Source organism: Dermacentor silvarum, unplaced genomic scaffold (assembly GCF_013339745.2).
Source record: "Dermacentor silvarum isolate Dsil-2018 unplaced genomic scaffold, BIME_Dsil_1.4 Seq194, whole genome shotgun sequence".
In the NCBI taxonomy this organism is placed as follows: Eukaryota; Metazoa; Arthropoda; class Arachnida; order Ixodida; family Ixodidae; genus Dermacentor; species Dermacentor silvarum.
The window spans coordinates 33,072-52,973 of NW_023605837.1; the positions used below are offsets into that span (position 1 = coordinate 33,072).

Sequence of the window (19,902 nt, forward strand, 5' to 3'; positions counted from 1 at the left end):
GAACATTCTCCTAAACTACGCACCACCCGCGAATGTGGTGCATAGAGATTCCAGGTGGCTGACCATGAACATGTGCAAGTGTTCACTGGATTGTATTACTAGCTCAGTGACCCTTTAGCTCATTTAGCTTTATGAATGTCAGGAGATGCGACGGCGCTGTTCACATAGAGTGGTGGCGACTGCCACCTGACCTTCACCACAATTTCTCTTTACAGTGGCCTCTGATATTGCCAAGCAGCGCATCTTGAAGCAGCTTTGGAGCAGCTTATCTCATCTGTAGCATGGGTGTAGCAACTTGGGGCAGATTGGAGCAATTGTAGCAGCATTCCCACTACTGGTTGGAGGTTTCCGGGCGCCGACCTGGTAGAGAGAGTTACCAGGCGTCCAAGAGGAAACTTTCCAACCTCCCTGAAATCCAATACCCAGCGATGTCATGGATCTTTTATTCTTATTTTTGTTTGGGCTGTTGTGGTGCAGTTAAAACTCTTGAAAATTAATAAGTTCAGTCTTTGGCCCTTTTAGAAACCAATTTAGTTCATCTTTACCAATGAACAACCAACTAGGCCCCAGCAGACACTGTTAAAATCCACGACGTCGCACGCGGCAAGCTGGTGTGGCAACTTGAAGGCAGCGTTGCCACATCTTTTGTTTTCCTGCTTTTTCTGGATTGCCAAGCCTTCACCTCGTGGCCAGAGTGGCTTTTGTTTTGGTTTTGTAGAACGGTAAATTGCTAATACAACTGATTTTCTCTTTAGTATCCATTTAGAATGTGGCCCCTTTTAAAGGGAATGAGAGAAAAGACAGCTTTCTCTGACAGCCTCATAGGAAACAAAGGATTAATCTTTTCTTTGTACCGACTCGGGGTTTTGTCACAAAATTCACTATAACGAAACTATGACATTTATTTGCTCTTTTAAATATCAAAACATCACCATGAAATTAATTAATGATAATAGTTTTGAAAGAATACACTATTCGATTTAAGTAAAATAGTCTCTCTTTTGTGTCCCCTTAAATCATGACAATTGTCATGAACTTTGCTGTTGAAATAGCAGCTTTCCACATCACCCATTAGGCCTGTAATACACACACACACACTACCCGTAATGACAGCTTGTTACCTTCGTAAATGTCAGAACAAGTCTTTTCACACCAGTAGCGCACTGGGGAAGGGGGGAGGGGCTTTTAACCCTCACCTGAGGCCAAGTTAACCACACTATTACTGACATTCCCGAGTTCTCCCACTCCATCAGTCATATGTGACCTACTCAGACACTGCCACCACTCACTGCTGCCATGACCGTGTAGGCAAGAGATTCAACGAATGACCACTTGCACTGCTCTGCAGACCGGCTTCTTGGCCCTATCAAGCTCATTCAAGACCGAGTAAAACACTGAAGAAATATACATCATCATCCTTGGTGCCATTATTATAATAATTATTGGGCATCTTATTTGGTATTAGATTCCCCTTGCTAAAGCAAAGAAATTGCATATTATGAAAAGTGCTTGCTCCCCCCCTCACTGGCAGAGATCCTGGGTGCACTACTGTTTCACACATACTGCACTGTTTAGACGAACTGCAAAGCAGTGATGTAGCCATATGTCAGATGTATTTTGTTGATGTGCAGCGACATGTAGCCTTTACACCAGGTGCAGTTCAGGATTTGCCAGGCTACACTATGACATTTACGGAATTAACAACTGAAGTCATTAAACATGGTTTGCCTCTCCACCATGTGAACTTGGTCGCAGCTAAAATGAAGTTATTCTCTACCGACCACCAAAAAGCAGCAGCTTACAGCTAGAATACCATGCCACTTACACTATTCAGCCATGGTTTCATGGAGAATAGTTCAAGAATTGACAGGTTCAAAACATTTTGACAGGTTCAATGTCCTTTCAAAAGCAGGTTGCTTTTCAATATAACAGGTCAAGCCTGAAGCATGTAGTTTTGAAGGTGATGAATGCATGCCTAGCCATCCTACTTGCATGTACACCCGTGAGCAAAAGTACACGAACTGGGGATCGCGGGATAAAACTGATTTTCTCCTCTGCCTGTGAATGTAACTTGAAATGAAAGACTGCAGTTCAGACTGGGTATTGCAAAATTTCCAATACACTCATCAATTTCAGTTTATGCATGTTAATGACAAAGAAATTCCATTTTTTCGGTGACCCTGTGGTCTGTACACTTTTGCTCATGGGTGTACACGGGTTCCAGTGTGACATGCCCTGCCATTTTTTTACGCTGGTCATATATCATCCTAATTAATATTTCCTGCAATGACACTGCAACTACAGACATGTATGCCTGACTGTTTTGACAGCGTTGACGGAATCAACTCTTCACGATTCAACAAAACTGGTCATGAGCAATTGGAAGCAAAAATTTGCCAATCATAACACGGAAAAGAACAACTTTCATGCAGCACAAGCATGCAAAGTAAAGTTGCAAGTTCCATCCTGAACATCAATGCTCAAATGTACTACTGGATTTTAGACTACATGCACAAGTCCCAAAAATACCAGTTTTTGTAGCATGGGAAGTCCACAAACCTTTGTCCCCCAAGTGGAACATCTACATTTTAACAGAATTGCTTATCTGGTTGGGCTAATTAATTGTAAAGTTAATGATGTCTCTAATATAAACAAAAGTGGGATTTTTATTAAACTCAAAGTTCTGGGGCCAACTTGGCTGCTATTTCAGGGACATCTAGCTCACATATGTCATAAGCTGCATAGAGTGTCATGCATCATGTGTAAGATAACTTATGCCATTATCGGTCTGAAAGACAACTGTACATGCTTTAGCTTACAGCATTTTTCAGTACGGCATAACATTATACGGGCACTGCTCAATTCCATGGCAAAGCAAAGTGAGCTCTCTCGTGTTCTTTCTTAAAAGTTATTGCCTACAATATGGATATCTGTATCAAAACAATGTTTGTTATGTACTGCCCTTTCTCAATTCAGTGATCTTTGAAAAATACGGTTGTTTTCAGGCACATTTTGGCAAGCAACTTTAACATGCCATATGTTGTTCATTGCAGTTTTAGGCCAAAGCAATGTTATTGGATCCATAGGTGTTCAACAAGGTATGAAAAAAAATAATAAAACCATTCTATGTACCTTTTTTTTTATTCACTGCCATAATATATCCTTGTTGCCGATTCCAAGACTAAACTTGGAAAGGCGCTGAGGCGCAATTTTATTTACTTGCAATTTCCTGTTTGATACAGTTATGATAAATACTATTATGTCAAGTTGTCGTTCATACCTTGTTGATCTTGTTAATTTTCCCACACTTCTTTTACTGTCTCCCTTCACTCTTTGTCTTGCTGAAACTTTGAATGCAATATTTCGCAAATACCACATGTAGTTTTTCACTGTCTGCCAGGCCCTGCCAGCCAAGTCCTCTGTGGCTTTGATAAGCCTGAATTATGTATATTCACGTCTCTTTAGTAAAGGTATTATTATTATTACATGACGGATGGTGGCTGAGATCTTCATATTACCAAGTATATAAACCACCATCCATTGTTTAACGCTCGCGGAAGGAGCATAGTTGATTTGAAATGTTGGGCTTGACAAATCCCACTTTTTTTGGTTGGAGAAGTCCTTAACTGTATAATTTTTGTCCCTGAATTCAACATATCTGTGTTCTACTCAACATAGTCAGACGTAGAGCAGGCTGGGCACTGTCTCATCACAATCAAGTTTATTGTGAGCTCAAAAAAAAGGAACGACTCGATGCTTATCACTTTCAAAACAGGATACAGAAACGGTAACCAGGACAACCTCAACGGCACACATATTGCAGTCCCCCGTTACTGCAGTAAATAACAGACAAAATAACAGATCTCTTTTAACAAATATCAAGGAAGACTTTTTCCACCAAAATAAGTACTACAAGTACTGATTGACTGTGGGCTCCTCACTACCATAGCAGGTTCTGTCTGAACACATCTACAGAGCCACTGATAGGTGGCCACATGCAATCACTAGATTTGAAAACAAACTAAATGCAAAAATATCTACTACCATACATACAGGTGACTATGTCCAGCACTCCTGGCTGACTGAATGTAATACTGCTGCTTGGAAAACGAAAAGGAGCGAAGCTTATACTAGTGCAGCTGTTACTTGCCGACATGTTCCAGAAATTCCTAATCAAATGCCACATTGCTTAAAAGAGCTTGCTTAAGCATTTTTCATATCGTTTACACATAAAATCCTTAAGGCTAAAAATCTTCCAACTATCACAAACTGGCATGCCCCAAAAAAAAAAGAAGTTGATAGAGTGGATTGCACTACCGGGACTCAACAAGATTTTCAACCACAGATGAGCCACAACTTCATGCATTAGTGATGCCCAGCAGGCTGTGAGGGCAGATCTGATGACGATAATCCTTATTTTAGCAGTATTGCGAGCTTTTAAAAAAGTAAAGCTATATATAGTACCTGCAGATTGTGCAATGTCAGACATCACGCATTATGTGTCTTGCTTAGCCACTGGCGTGATCAATGTCTAATTAAAAAATTCCAGCGCAATAGCGCAGAGAAACTTTTCGCTACTCCTCCCTCGTCTTCTACAAGCTGCCTCCACGGCGAAGTATAGTAATATGCATGCAAGCCAGTCTGGGATCAACATTGCAGCTAACTCAGAAGCAGAATTCATAGTCGGGAGTGCTGGCACAATGTGTAGTGAACTGAGGGAGGCACATGTCATGGACGGAAAGCCCAAGGCCAAAATTGTTAGATTTCTCTCCCTTCAAGGTATTGGATGTTAGGTACATGCTTGCTTCATCTGCGAGAAGCACACCTAAGCAGGAGCTAATGCTCCCATCAAAATAGCAACACGTTTTGAAAGAGAGACGCGTAACAATTTCCCTTCAATATGCTGCCAACAGATGACTACAATTCAGGCTCTGCAACAATTGCCTCTTCCACTTCGCCCTTGGCAATCTGTGGGAAAAAAGGGGAACCAAATCAATCAATCTAATAATCAATAAAAACACACATAGCCAGACCAATGTTTCAAGCAAGCACATGTTCAGTTCGTGTGGGACTTCCGCACCCTTCAGACAACTACACTATTTCAAAAGAAGCTGTCAGACTAGACTGAATATTTATGATGCACTGAGAACATGCTCGCATACTATACACATTTTGCTAAGGACCAAGCTAAGAAAGTATGACACTCGCATAGAAAACAACAAAGTAATGATTTTTCAAAGAAACTTGGAAACACCACGGTGAAAGACAGCACTTTAATCAAGGCAGCTAGTGGTCTGTTCTTCACATAGTACTTTTTCTCTCTAAGCAGAAAACAGGATGAAGAAGTAGGCATGCATGGGACAAGGAGCTGGGTGAATCCAGATAAGAACGCACAGGTGGTCCTCCTGGTCACCATTCCCGTTTTTGATTAAATTTACTTTAGGCGCAGGTTCTGGGCCCAGAACAGTGATTCTTAACTAGGTTTTGTGGAAAAATATTTTGTTCGCCTCAAAAAAAAAAAAAAAGCACAAATTTCGGCCGTTGAAAACGCTTTCCGCCAGTTATGCGATTTCTGAACTTTGAGCGCGCATAGAGAAACAATGGTACACTTCTCGATCACAATATTTTTTCCCCACAAAGAACAAGTAAAATGCTACCTTATGAGTATTTTATTATACTTGGTATGGAAGGAATTCCAAGAAGAAAGAAATCACAAACATGGTAAACTGACCAAAATACCTGTAATTCAGGAATTTATTGCTCTAAACTAATTAAAGTGAGGATAATAAAACTCGGTGCCCATGAACTTCTAAGTTTTCACATTCTTTCGAAGTAATTTGCGTTGCTTTGTCAAGTACCGTTATATTTAAAGATTGCACTGAAAGATAGGTAGTTTGCCAAAAACATTGAAATTTGAAAATAGTTTTCTGAAAAAGGCCATTTTTAATTTTTTTTAACATTACTCTGGTTGAAGTCAAGGACGTTGTCTATCACTGTGCGTAAAAAATGTTGCATTATTTGGGTACTGATAAAGTTACAATGCGTCAAATGTGACCACATTGAGTCTAGCGGCTGCGCCACTGACATTGTGCTGCAAGTCGGACGCAGGTCGTTCAAAAATAATTATGCCCGACATACTCATAAAGATGTCCCCCCAAAAAGTCGCAGTTTCGCCCGAAAGGCGAAGCATCAATTGCAATAGCAAATTAGTAGAGAGCTACACAGAGTAAGGATAGTAGTTTTATCGGCTGAATAAACTTGGACACATTCGCTTATCAACTGAATTAACAAGCATGGTGTTAGTGTGCACACGCAAACATGACTAGATCCTACTCGACGACTGCAGAGAGAGAGAGAGAATAAACTTCAATCCAAAGAGCACGCGAGCGTAGGTAGCTCCTCCGCTCTGCAGTGGGTGGTCCCCTCAGTCCAGGAGTCCAGCGGCCTTAGCTGCCCTTCTCGCTCGATTGACCAGGTTGAGCTGGTTCGTCGAGTCGGAGCTGGACAGCACTGCCTCCCATTGCCGTGTGGTGGGGCGTGTTATGGGTGTGAGCTGTGGTGTGTTTACGCAAGCCCATACCATGTGGTAAAGCGTTGCACATTGATCACAGTGTGGACATTTATAGGAATACAGCACAGGGTGTATGGCGTGGTAAAGACTCAAATGTGGATATGTGTTTGTTTGGAGTTTCCGCCATATTACGGCTTCCTCTCGCGTAAGAGCATTATGCGGTGGGGGTAGTGTTCTTTGTGAAAGGCGATGATGTTGTTGGATGTGAGTGTAGATTAATGGTATGGGCTCTGGTTGGAACTGCTCGGCGCAGTCATCTCGCGGCACCCGGGCGTAGGCGTGTGCCTGCTGATTGCCGCGTAAGGACTCATGCCCCGGAGTCCACACGATTTGTATGTATGGTGGCAGCTGGTGTGCTCCATTGAGAATGCGATGTGCAGCCCTGGAAATTTTGGCCCTGGAATAATTTCTGCATGCCGTATGAGAGTCCGTCAGAACTATAAAGCAATCCCAGTGCGGTCTCGTCGTGATGGCTAACGCTATCGCTAGTTCCTCTGCCTCCGCAGCGCTCACTCTGGAAACCGACGATATGCCAAATGATTCTGTCATGAGAAAACGTGATACTGCATATTTTGAGGCTACCAGTGCTTTATTTGCCAGACAGACTGTGGCTGTGAATGCCGAAAGTTTGCAGAGAAACGCGAGAACTACCTTGTCAGCACGCCACTAGAAAAAAATTGAATACAAAGTGGCAAGGAGTAGATCATAAAGAACTGTCCATTTCACAATGGTGTGCTGGTTTACTCTGGACAGGAGATGGTTGCACACACTGCCCCCTTTAATAATAAAAATTTGCATCATTTACTGGAGCACGCACAGTTCTTTGAACAGCTCATAGGAACATGCAAATGCATTATTAACAGTTGCAAAGTCCAAACTGATGGTCCATTCGACTGGTCGAAATGGAGTTCTCTGAATACATTCGTCAGGTTCATTCAGAGCATCGTGCGCGATTGAGATCCGACAGAATTCCGATTGTGCAACGGGAGCAGAATTCCAACTGCTCCGGGAGCAGTTGAATGTCCAGCTCAGGCATGCTTTTTCTGGCTCCAGTATCAAGAGGCATCCGCATTACTGCAAACCATGTCGGAGAAAGGTAGGACTCATTTGAATGTACCATCAGTTTTCTGAACTCTGCTGCCTGTGCCAAGAAATGCCATGCTGGCCCTTGAGATAGTATGACTCAATGGCACTGAACAGAAGGAGCATACAGTGCTCAGTGCTTTTACCAATGCGTACATGAGCTGGCATTACCCGTTCTGAGGTTTGTACTTTGCGAGTTGTGCGTTTTGAAAAATTAGTACCGCCCACAATGCGAAGCAGTAACACTATAGCTGGCGAAGTATAGTGTGCAGTAAGCCTTAGACTGTTTTATACGGTGCTTGTTAGAGTGAACATTTGCAGGCACGAGCAAGCAATTTCCGTTCCGAGAAGTAAAAGAAGTGCAAGTCACATTCGTTTCTAAAGTTGCGCCTCCCAATGGTGAAGAGGAAAGACTGCTTCTCTTCCTCCTCTTAGCTATCCCGACTTAGCCACTGGTCTCTACTAAAGCAACTCATCTTTTTACTGCTGGATTTATTCAGATTTTATCAAATTTACAGTATTTCAAACATCAAACAACCAGGGGAGTGAGCCTATAACAGCTATTGCTGTAATAAAAGAAAATTTTAGTCTCACTCATTATTAGCAGCAGTAACGCGATAGCTGGCACAGTATTATGCCCAGTACTCCTTGCACTTTTTCATGCGGTATCAGTTGGAGTAAAGATTTCCATATGTACATAAGCAATCTCCTTTCAACAAGATGCTCAAGTCATCTTCAAGTGTGGAAGTGCCGCTACCAGGTGGTGGAGAAATTAGACAGTATTTTCTTGCTCCTGTTACCTATTCTGCCTTTCACTTGTTACTACTGGCTTCGTTTGAATTTTTGAGGAGTGGCCATCGCAGCGCACCAGATTTGAACGCGTAATGAAATAAGTCTTTAATGTTCCCGTGCCACATGTAGCGTGGTACAAGATTTGTTGCGCATGTGATTACTGCCGTAGAGTTTTCTACAAAAATTACCACAGACAACTCTTGCGCTAGTGTCTATGAGAGCTGTAGGTGTAACGCTGTAGCCAGCATGGCAATGGTGGCAACTACATGGATTTGCCTAAACTTCTGTCCTGGCTTAAAATGGCTTCGTGACTTTGCAAATAAATCATTTTCAACAAAATATTGAATTATAAATGCAACAATTGGCAATTATTAAACATGTGCAAGAAGCTCATTGTCTTTATGCTGTAATGAAGAAGAGTAGCCTGCACCTCAGCAGCATCTAGAGGTTTATTTTATTGTCAAGAGGTTTATTAGCAGCAGACGCAGGCGAACCATGAGCCCCTGCCGGTGGCGATGCTGCTGAGGCGCAGGCTACTCTTCTTCATTACAATCCATTTAAAAAATATGATTGCTTGGAAATTTAGAAACATAAATCATAATATATTACCCCACAGGAACATCTGAAGCCACAAGCATAAAGATTAGACAAATCCATGCATATTGTCCATCACTGCCATGGTAGCTGAACAATCAGAGCACTAGAGTTTCCCCTAGTGTAGGAAGCTATGGTCGCTGCTGAGCTACTGGTAGCATTAGATTCAGTGACAACAGGTGCCGGGACACCAAGAGGCGGCTCCTCCAATGGTCACTGCGATTCAGCTATCTGAAGTCCTCGGCAGCTCACACGTCTGGGCAGTCGAGATGATGCTCATGTCCACAGCCTGCCATCTCATTGCTGACATTCGTGGGCCATGCTAGTCTCCACAGCAAGCTATCCTGCTGCCCGAAGCAGTCGGGCTGGTGAGAGGCCTGTGCTGGCAGCCCTGCGGAGGCTGCATTGCTGACCCCACATGGGAACGGTGCGGACTGTTTACTGACATCCCGCGACCAGGACAAGGTGTGTATCACGTGTGGCAAGCATATCTTGCAAACATGCTACAGAACAGTTTCGTCACTCAATTGTCCAAGTCCTTGCGTGCTGATCCTGTGTCCTATGCCTCCTCTCAGTGTTTGAGTCAAACCATCATATTTATGATACGCTGCAGAGCGCTGCGTCAGCCAATCATAACAGCTAGTGGCATGACCACGCACTCTAGGCACAGCATTCTTCCTTGCAGCAGCATTAACAGAGTGGCTGGGAGGTAAAACCTTCAACTGGCAATTTGGCAGCTATCATGTCACTGCTTCGCATTATGGGTGAAACAGCCCAATTTTTTCTTTATTTCTTTTAAAAACGTCTCACAAAGCACTTTGGGATTCCTGTGGCAGTCATCGGTGAACATACAAAATGACCATACTCTGTTTCACACATAGCATGCAGCGCTACTTCTCGCATTCATGACTGAAAAATAATGCACCACAAAAACAGTGCATCATATACGAAAGGAAGATATAGCTAGGTGTCATGTACTTCGATGTAACAGTAAGTCTCATGCTTTTATGTAACAAAGCATGACATAGTCCCACCAGGGAAGCTATCACACCGCAACATTTGCACTTGCGACCAAAACAATATGTTTTGATGTAGCCCTACATCCGCAAATTCTAGTTGAAATATATGAAGCAGTTATTCCCTTAGAATGCGTCGCAGATGAATAACAACTGCGTTGCAAAACATGCATCGTGATACTACAGTATAGACCACTTATAATGTAACCGCTTATAGTGCAGGACCGGATATAGTGGGGTCTTTTCAGACTCCCATTAATTTTCCCATAGCACTCCATGTATACACGTATCGCTTATAGTGCAGTTGCGAGAAACGAAATACCGGTTACGGCGCGGCTGCCTGGGGGTACGGAAGTCAGCGGAGACAGCGAAAGCTCCCTTCAAACGGGCGCCCCAAGGTGTGCTCGAGGAAGAAAGAGAGACGAAGTGGAGGAGAAGGGCACGTGGTGCGAATGAACAGCCAGTGAGGGTGAAACCAGAATCTTGAGTGCGAGTCGGGAAATGTCACTGCACGCCTAGGGAGCGAGGGCCACGAAACTGCCAACGCCGGCCAACGCTGGCTTCACGATAACGGCAGTAAACGAACTTCAGGGAGCGGGCGGCGCCGGCACGGCACAGCGAAGGGCGCACGCGGAGACCGTGGAGTGCGAGGGAGGAGGGCGGCAGGGAAGCGGATTACGCCTTGGCAACTCCGCCGCTTCGGTGGCTTCCCTCGCACTTTCTAGTAGCTCCCTCACTTTCGACTGTCACCGTGCGCGCCTGCCGCCATGCAGGCGCCACAGCTCCAGCCGGCCCGGCGCCAGCTCCCCGAAGTTTCGTTTTCTGCCGTTATCGGGAAGCGGGCATTTGCCGGCGTGGGCAGTTTCGTTGGCCGGCCTGGGACAGCGCCGCTGCTTCCCTCTGCGCCGTAGCCGCAGCGTGCAAGGTCAACACGTGACTAGAAAGTAGAGGAAGCATAAAGGCGAAAGAAGGGTTCACTGCCATTTTCTACGCGTGGCTACAGTAGCGTGACTGAGACGTTGGCACATACACGCATGTTCCGGCGCAACGCAGAATCGGCGACCTTGCCATTTGAGAGAGAGTGAAATTTCCACCGCATTTTCCCCCCCCCTTTTTTGTGTGTTTTTTTCGCGCGGGACATTGAGGGGTCTCTCCTAAGCTTTTACTCTATGGCGGTGCCGGAGCAATGCCGGTCGGAGGCGCCGCCGCGTGATTTGGTTCGAACTATTGAGATTCGACTGTAAATTAAATGCAAACGTTCTAGCCGCATTCCCCGACTGTCGCATATGTGTGGCGGCTCGGTGCACATGTTTTGCATATGTGCGGGCCTTGAAAATTGTTGCTTTGGTTATAGTGCGGATATTCGCGACTCCGACGACTTACGTTGTAAGCGGCCTACACTGTACTATGACCACACTACTTAGGTAGCTTCTGCAGCATTAATATGAAACGGAGTCCTAACTTGTTCTTGAGCATCTTTGTCAATAGTACCGGTTAGTTTTGAAATAGCAAGTTACGGAAGAAACAGTGAACACCTGAGCGGGTCAGCTTCAGCAGATGTTTTGATTTGACAGTGCCTAGCTGGCTATGCAGTGAACACTGAAATCCTTCCCACTCCCTTTCTGAAACACACACATCAACAAAGCTTCATGTCTGCTCCTAAAATAAATGCATGAAAGCAATCCTTTAAAACTTTAAGCTATATACTTATTGTGCTTGTTGTGAGCTACCCTGGACTCTACATGTACAGAACTTATCTACAAACATTCAAATTTTAGATTACATTCTAAATAACATACACTAGCTTGTTTTCTTCCTATTTGCTGACAGTGGAAATGATGATAGCTGGTTGTCCCTTCACTAGCATTAGACAGAGATATATTACAGATTACACACATTGTAGGAATCAATGCTATGCAAGGCATGTTGCAGGTAGCTGTATTTCGGATTGCGCAAAGTACTATTATCAGATGGAACAATGTGTCCATGTAAGACAAACAACTGTGCGTACGATCTAGGTGTGTGCGACTACAATGACGGCAGCAATTATGATGGCTTGACAGGCAGCTTCCCGCAACATGCAGGACTGAAGCAGAGACAAAGACGTCTTAATGCAGAAATGTTAAGATGGCTTTTTAATACCTGCCAGGGTGGCTCAGTCAGCTAAGGTGTTGCGCTGCTAAGCACGAGATCGCGGGATCGAATCACGGCCGCGGCGGCTGCATTTCGATGGAGGCGAAATGCAAAAACGCCCGTGTGCTTGCGTTGTAGTGCACGTTAAAGAACCCCAGGTGGTCAAAATTACTCCGGAGCCCTCCACTACGGCGTGCCTCATAATCAGAACTGGTTTCGGCACGTAAAACCCCAGAAAGAAGAAGAATGGCTTTTCAATAATGTGCCTTGTAGAGAAGTGTTAAAAAAAAGGATCACCACCCAAGCACTCCGTACAGATGGTTAACCAGTGTAGTTGAAACGTGCAGCCCCAGTGTTTGTCCCTGGGTTAATCCCAACAGTACATTAAAGTCTTTCTCAATTATTGATTATGTCTGTGTTTCTTAATGAGGTTACACACACATTCAGCCGCAACGGAGAAAACAACGTCGCTGACGGTGTGCCCGCATTCCGCCATTGTGGCATTGCCACTTGTGGTTCTTCAAAATTAAATTTGTCAGTCACGTAAGGCAATGAAAGCCATTGCCTTTAAGCAATGGCTCATACCCCCGTAAACGCGGCCTCGCCATTACGATGACAGAAGAGAAGTGAAATTCTACGCTGGAATGATGAGCGGCAACGAAGCCTGCTGTGGAAGAAGACGACGAACGGGGGAGCAATGACATGAGTGCATTCGCGCAGTTGCGCTGAGGGGCGCCAACGTGCCAGCTGTGAAAGATGACGACGACGCTCGAGCCATAGCTGATGGTGATAGTTTCTGCGTACAGGCGACAGACGGACGAATCTGCTAGCCATATACAGCTTCGCTGTAAAAGCCATACCTGCATCTTCAGATGATTGTGCTCTATTTGGAGGTCTTCCAGTTGCCTCCGCACTTGCTCGAGCTCTTGCTTCATAGCCTCAGTGCTGGCTTCCGTATTCTCAGGATCAAGACGTGCTTTGACATAGCTATTAGAAGAGACAGTCAAGGACAATAGCCACAGGAGAGTGTTGCAAGCATTCAGGCTGACAGATTTTTATGTCACCAACACACATACAAGCACTAAAAGGGACAATGTAGTAAAGGCTTCTGGATTAATCCAAGCACCTGGCCTTCTCTAAGAGATCCAGCAGCACACCTTTAACATGAGGAGTAAACCCACCCAATATGTCAAGAATGTGCGCAACAGATGAAGTTTGGTCAGAACCAGAGGATCCAAGGGGCACAACTTTTAGTAACAATCCCTTGATGCCAACAGATCAAGTTAAGGAAAACATAGGGTGAATTAACAATTCTTTTATTGTACTGCAGAATTAATTATGAATGAGGGTTAAACTTTGATATACGCTTCATATTCCTCATGACGAAAAGGAAAATAAAGAAGACAGCTTGCCACAGGTGGGAGTCAAACCCACAACCTATGCATGAAATGCACTCTCTTCTACCACACATTTCATGCTGGTATTTATTTAAACATATTTACAATCAAGCTGTGGGAGTGTTGGCCAGCATCACTCGCGGCCATGCCAGCAAAACGTGTAAGATCTGTTAAACCGCAGGTGTCACGCAGCATATGATCTTAGCAGTGGTGTAGCCAGGGGGTGGCACACCGCGCACGTGCCCGTTGTGCCACCCAGTTATAGGAGTTTCCAGGGAGAAAGACCAATGCCAAACGGAGGCCCTTCTGAATAATTTTGCTGCAAGAGCAATGACGTAGGTGCAGCCAAACCAGCTCTTGAGCGAACCCCTAAAAGAGATCACTTCGGCACAATGGTTTCCATTCGTTAAATAAGCATGCCTCGCCTTAGGGATCCCATAACTGTCGTATTTATTTAGGTGAAGCAATTTATTATTTGGCCAATCTCACCATGTTTAAATTCCTTGACTGCAGAGCTATAGTGCTGCACTTAGCTCCGGCAACAAGCACCACAGACGACTATGCCATTTGGTAACCTACTGTTCTTTCTCGTGTCATTACTGTCATTGTTGTGCACCAATCATTTTTTTTTCTGATTTACAAGCTTTGCAGTTGACATAAGCAGTTGTTAACAGTACAAGATGTATCAAACTACGTAAATGAGCATTTTGTGAACAAGCAAACTCCAAATAACCTTTATATTTCACTTTGTTTAGAAATATGAAATGTTAGTTATTAGATTTGATATTCAAAGGTCATTTTACTAATATTCATATTCGATTTGATTTGAAATTTTGCTATTTGAACACCCGTAGTTCTGAGATTTTTTACATTTTTTTTCTTTGCCTCTGCACCATGGTACTTATACATTTATCCCTTTAACTTCCAAGTTGTTTCCTGGAAAAGTGCACAAAATGTACAATTTCTTTTTTACTTTGTACATTTTATGCACATGATATTTTCATTAAAAACAAAGGTTTATCCCTTGTATTCAATCAAAACATTGAGTAAGACATCAGCAGAGAGCTTTTCTCAATATACATAAAGGTGTCCAATAATATTCACTACACTCATGACTGCAAAACAAATGTAAACTATAAAATTATATGCACAAGAGCCCTAAGCCAGCAGCTGCTGGTGGAATGAGCTGCTGCGCATGGCTGATCACTGCAGAGCAAAGAAAAGTGCCCAGAACAAAAAAGAGCACAAAACACAAAACAAGAGACATTGTGCTTTGCGCTGTTTCCAGTTGTGATCTGATTACCACAGACCAACCAGCCTCACAGCAAACTCTCCTGTAAGAAATGTGCACTGCACAAGAACAGGATTTGTATTTTAGCAGTATTGGTACAAACTGGCAAGACAGGTACAGCACAGGCTTGGGGGTTAAAGGGTTAAGATACAATACCAACTTGCCCAATAATCTATGTGCATTGAAAAACCAGTCAAAAATGCTCAAACAGATTTGTAAAGCTATAGAAAAAAAAAGCACTGTAACTTAGAACATTTTAGCACAGCATTACTGACCTACCACCCGTAGCACAGTTGCCAGGCACCACATGCACATGTGCAGTGCAGACCTGCAAACAACCTATGTGCAACTGGTAGCTTGCCAAGGTGGTAATGTTATCAGCAGGATGCTAACACAACGGTGAGGCATTCTCTTTTAACTGAATGAAGCATAGTAGCATCCAGTCAGGTAAAAATGACAATAGGAGAGTTTAAGTTTTGAAGACCAAGTGAAACAGGTGAAAACGTGCAAGGAACCACATAAACTGTCTGGGTCTTATCAAGTCTATTCATACAAGACATATTTGAGAAACTAGGAAAGGCAACTGTGTGGAGGTATCTATTCTTTTTATTTTTTTATTATGATTTAAAAATATCTTAGAGAGCCCAAGTGTGGCATAGTAGTAAGGAGGCAATGCATGAAAGGCATACATAGCAATCATGAGTGAACATACACAATGTAAACAACGTAAATAATGTAAGCATAGTATCATCAATTCATGTAAAAGCAAACACTTAACATAAACAGCAAGTACACTAGTAAAAATACAAATACCATTTTGGCTGAGAAGATGGCACCAGCAAAGAGTCACTTTAATACAAATTAATAATGCAAAAGGCAGGTGCTTTTGCATTCAAACTGATTCAATAGTAATAGGAATGTGACCACAGTAGCCAGAAACCAAACCTACAACCTGTACCAGTGAGTCATCATTGTGTGTGGAAGCTTTCAGATAAAAGGATACGCAATTGCATTTTCTGGCCTTTCCTGCTCTTCAAAGAGGCTCACAAGTGCTGAAAGAAAAATGAGAACAAGAGATTTTGGGACAATGATTCAGGCACCAACAAACCTGTATTCAATATTGACAAATTAAGAGAAGTGCCATCACTTCCATGTGGAAGGTTGGGACTACAGTAGTTATTTGACTGCTAAAAAGCAAATCAATGGCTAAAAGTCCATACTAAGGAAAGAAAAGCAGAATGCCAACAGAAGTGGTGTCGGCAAAGAGGTTAGATATTTAGACTTCCACACAGAAACCTTGTTCTGTTAGCAAACAAGGTCTCTTTGTGCAAGTTGGTGAACAAGCAAGCATCAGTCATAACACAATACCATGGAAATCTGTTGGCAATAGACTAAAAGTACTCACTGGAAACTTGGGCTGAACTGAAAAGGATGCAGTGTAATACACCACATCACTGAGTAATTAAGTGTAAGCTTACAACAAAGCCTCCACCTCACGGCTCAAGGTGCTCGCAATATGCGGCACTTGCACCACCAGTGCTCTATATCCACTGAATCAATTCCCAGTGGTGTGCAGCCAGATTAGTTCACAGATCATATGTGGCATTTATAGGACATAGTAGTGATAAATTGCTCATGTAATATTCAGAAAAGCTGCAGGCCTCGAGTAAGCATCAGCAGCCATAACATTCACAAAGCACGACAGATATTTGCAAATTATCAACAATTTAAACCACCATTTGTTAAACAGACAAAATTCTGCACATTTTTGTCTGTAAGTGTTATATATTGTAATGCTTGAACTATAAAACCAAAAGAGCTCCTTCCAGTAATAATTTAGGCCATACAAGCTGACCTATAAGTTATTTCATGCAAATTAATGTGCTTCCGTTGAAATTTATTAAGACTTATGAGACAGCACTGGAGTGCAAACGACCTTATACATACATTATGCCACAACAATCAGCCGTCCAGGCAAGACGGAGAGCTCACAGAATGATGTAGACTTTCATTGATCCACAGTGGGTGAAAAAGTTGAACGAAGCAACATATTGACAAGGAAGGGGGCCTTTCTTGTCTTGTTAGCAAAATAATTCGAGTGCGAAACAAACACACGCACAGGTAATAAATACGACGAGCCCGAGCACTCACTTGTCTTGACAGGGCAACTGCTGCTGTTGCCCTGACAAATACAACTCCTCTTGCCGAAACGTTGGCTCAGGATTCTTTTGTTCATCCACTGTTAAACAATCGTCACACCCTTTCATGACGCTTCTGACGATGTCTTTAAAACAACTCATTTAATTGAAATGACATATCCTTTTGTGTGACAACGTGAAGCAACTACAAGGCGTCACCAAAGCTTCCAAACTGCACCTTAATGTTCTACCAAGTGTCGATGTCATAACCGTGTGCGGATACCACACGTCACCACGCCCAAATCATTTGAATGCAGTTCACCTATTGTCAGTCTTTCAAACACTCCACTTTTTTCCAGGTACTTCCGGAACTCCTCTTTCTTGGAGTCCACAGGCGCGAACGTCTGCAAATGAGAATAAAACGTCTCAGACTTGATTAGACAGTTTTACCGAAGGAGTATGTGAGTCTTTTTCTTTTAAATACTCAACGTAAAGTAACCACACCTAACACGTGAAAGCATAATGAACTCAAGCCACTTCTGTATGAAAGGGCTGCTAACTCTCCTTCGTTTCGCAGGCAACTGATGGTTACAATAAGACGCGAGCAAAAATCTCGGTACAACTACAAATAAGCCATATCTCCTTATTTTTTTTTTAATGGCTCTATGAGTGAATGTGTGAAGCAGCCTGAAGTTCCCAAAACAATGAGCTGTCACAGCTGTTTACGTGCAAGTATGGCAAGCGTAACTAGAAAGGATGATACGTACACGATACGATGTCATGAAGGCGGAGGAAAGGTGAGCGACTCTAGTGCTCACCCAAACCTTTAATAATTGGTTGCGATTAACGGAAAACCGGGAAAGCTGTCGGACCAGACGGCAACACAGAAACCAAACCACGCTAACCTTTCAGTACCACGTGACTCAGTAAGCGATGTCGATTGGATTTCTTGGCATAAAAGAGCTCAGTGCGACCGGTGCGAGCTCCGCGAGCATGACGTCAGAATGTTGCTTTTTCGAACGGCTGTGCACCAAGAACGCACCCATTGACGGCATTGTAACGTAGTAACACAGAACGCCTCCAACCAAGGTAGTAATTCATTTGCGCTCATTTTTGTTCTTCGTGCTAGCAGGCGTCTACAAAGAAGCCATATCTGATAGTTATCTCATATTAGTGTTTATTATCTTTGCGCTCGTGAAAATTCGCAGACGGCTAACACCATTTACTCAAATGTACCCTTCATGAAACTGCAGAATGTTTCCGCAAGGAAACCAGCAGAAATCATGACATTAATGATCTTACTTTAAATTTGGAAGGCATCGCTGCGGCTGAGTCAGTGTGAAAAGTAAAACACAGAAGAACGCATTCACGATTTCCACTCATCCCCTGTATATATACTGCGGGGGGAAGGCTTAATTATTAATATAATGATCCTGTCACAGTGTGCTGCGATATTTGGCTTACCTCGACGCACGGTTTCATACTTATCAACTACCTCCCAGCGGAAATAACCCTTGATTCGGCTGAAAGCTTGCTGAATCGATTATCACGATACCGTAAAAGCCGATCACTGCACGGGGGGCCCGGGCCGACCCCAAACATGCAGGAAGTAAAAAAACTAGGTCGGAGCGTCACGTGACAACCTTGAAGGTTAGAAAAAAGTCATACAATAGTCATAAAAATAGTCGTAATAGTCATCAAAAATTTAGAGGAATGGTATGATGGAAAATAGGCCCTCATGTGATGGGCAAGTGGTAGATTGACTCGGCTCGCTTTGATTGCGTCTGCTGCGGGGGTTTCGGAATATGCACATTGCACATAGTAGGCGTGGAAAACGCACGCCGAGGCTAGTGAAGGAACTCAAGTGTGTGAAGCAGTCGAGTCTGAATTATGTCAGTCAAGTAACGCACCGAACCACCGCGCGGCTCGCCGCTTAAGCAGCAGACAGGCACCAATTGATTTAGCGAACGAAGGCGTCGGGTAACCGGCATTGTGCCCAACAACCCGGAAGGGCCACCTCAAGGACAACTGGTTGAGTTTCGGGGCGGTTTCAGGGAAACGAGGAAACATTTCGCCCTGCAAACGTGTGAAGGCAACCAAGCTTCCCTTCCAACGGCAATTCATCGCGTTTGGGGGCATCTTCTAAGACACAATTATGTCTTTCGCGCCCGCAAACATGTGCAGGCGATCAAGCGAGCGTCCAGGGTCCGCAGCGCCTGCTTTCCCGTGTGAAAGAAATTTGTCCCATCTTGTGCCCAACGATGGACTGGCGAGCCGGGCACCCCGACCATATTTAAGGCCGTGCCGGCCCATTGTTAGAGCAGACCGTCCTAGTCGACACTGTCGTTCTGCTCAATGCCTTCTAAAAAAAGAAAAAAAAAAAAAAAAAAAAAAAAAAAACGCGACGATTCGGCGTTTAGATCGGCTGTAGGGTAATGCTATTCATTTATTTCACAACGAAAGACGCCCAGAAGAACCTTCTACTAAGTAAACACGCGAAAAATAACTATCCCGCGAAACATCTCGTCTCATAATCTATAGGCACCTCACCGGAAAAACCACTGGCTTTGCCTTTTAATGCATGTACTTTTTTTAATTTAATAAACGTATCTCTTTTTCTCTCCTATATATATAAGCGCAAGGCAGCGGAACAAAAATTAGCAAGATAATACGCACCGCATATTATACACGCAACAGCTGATTTGACGAAACAATAGACCACGCTCGGGCATGTACTCTGGACGGTACTTTGGACGGGTTTCGAAGTGATAGCGCTGCCTAACTGTAGTGGTTAGCGCAAGTGATGCTTTGAAAATTATGTCTTCATGAGTATGGCTCCCCAGTCTTTCTTCACGTTTCAAGGAAACGCATTTGAAGCGAAGAACGA

The 19,902-nt window shown here is 43.6% G+C and overlaps 1 protein-coding gene across 1 annotated transcript; it reads right to left on the reverse strand.

Moving 5' to 3' along the window:
• Positions 1 to 3,702: 3,702 nt before the first annotated feature.
• LOC119434720 (c-Myc-binding protein-like) lies at positions 3,703 to 17,946 on the reverse strand. The gene is made up of 5 exons (XM_037701804.2): positions 17,783 to 17,946; positions 17,338 to 17,419; positions 15,881 to 15,929; positions 13,050 to 13,176; positions 3,703 to 4,968 (listed from the first exon to the last, which is right to left on the reverse strand). The coding sequence occupies exons 1-5, from the start codon at positions 17,795 to 17,797 to the stop codon at positions 4,918 to 4,920; spliced, it is 324 nt and encodes a 107-aa protein (XP_037557732.1). The 5' UTR covers positions 17,798 to 17,946; the 3' UTR covers positions 3,703 to 4,917.
• Positions 17,947 to 19,902: the final 1,956 nt, after the last annotated feature.